Source organism: Lacerta agilis, chromosome 14, assembly GCF_009819535.1.
Source record: "Lacerta agilis isolate rLacAgi1 chromosome 14, rLacAgi1.pri, whole genome shotgun sequence".
NCBI lineage: Eukaryota > Metazoa > Chordata > Lepidosauria > Squamata > Lacertidae > Lacerta > Lacerta agilis.
The window spans coordinates 9,001,329-9,001,750 of NC_046325.1; the positions used below are offsets into that span (position 1 = coordinate 9,001,329).

At 55.5% G+C, this 422-nt stretch overlaps 1 protein-coding gene across 1 annotated transcript in view; it reads left to right on the plus strand.

The window, feature by feature from the left end:
- The first annotated feature begins 220 nt into the window (after positions 1-220).
- Positions 221-422, plus strand: part of SALL2 (spalt like transcription factor 2) — a 21,608-nt gene continuing 21,406 nt past the window's right edge. Inside the window, exon 1 of the mRNA XM_033169558.1 lies at positions 221-401. Coding sequence (XP_033025449.1) covers positions 329-401 — 73 coding nt within the window. The 5' untranslated portion in view covers positions 221-328. The remainder of the gene's footprint in view (positions 402-422) is intronic.

Genomic DNA, 422 nt, shown 5'->3' on the forward strand with positions numbered 1-422 from the left:
GGATAGCCGCAGGCAAAGAAGGAGTTAATTTTGCCCTCTCCCTCTCTCTTTTCCCACCCCCCCTCCTTTCAATCCCTGCTAGTACAAAAGAAAAAGAGTGTTCAGAAAGATTAAGAGTTTTGCTTTTACAATGAGGTTCACAAAAGCAGGAGGCGTGTCCCTTAAGTATGTGTGAGTGTGGGAGAGGAGGGGGCTTGGGTTTGGGGGGGGGTTGCTGGAGAGATCCCATTCCTGAGAGAGAGAGGGATCAGGTGCCCACTGGCTCCCCACCAAAGAGAGAGAGAGAGACTTGGGGTCCCCTCCCCAGCCCCCCAGCCCCTCCGCAGGGATGTCTCGGAGAAAACAGCGGAACCCCCAACAGCTCATCTCCGACTGTGAAGGTTCCACAGCCTCTGAGAACGGTGGGTTCCTGGAGGGGAGGG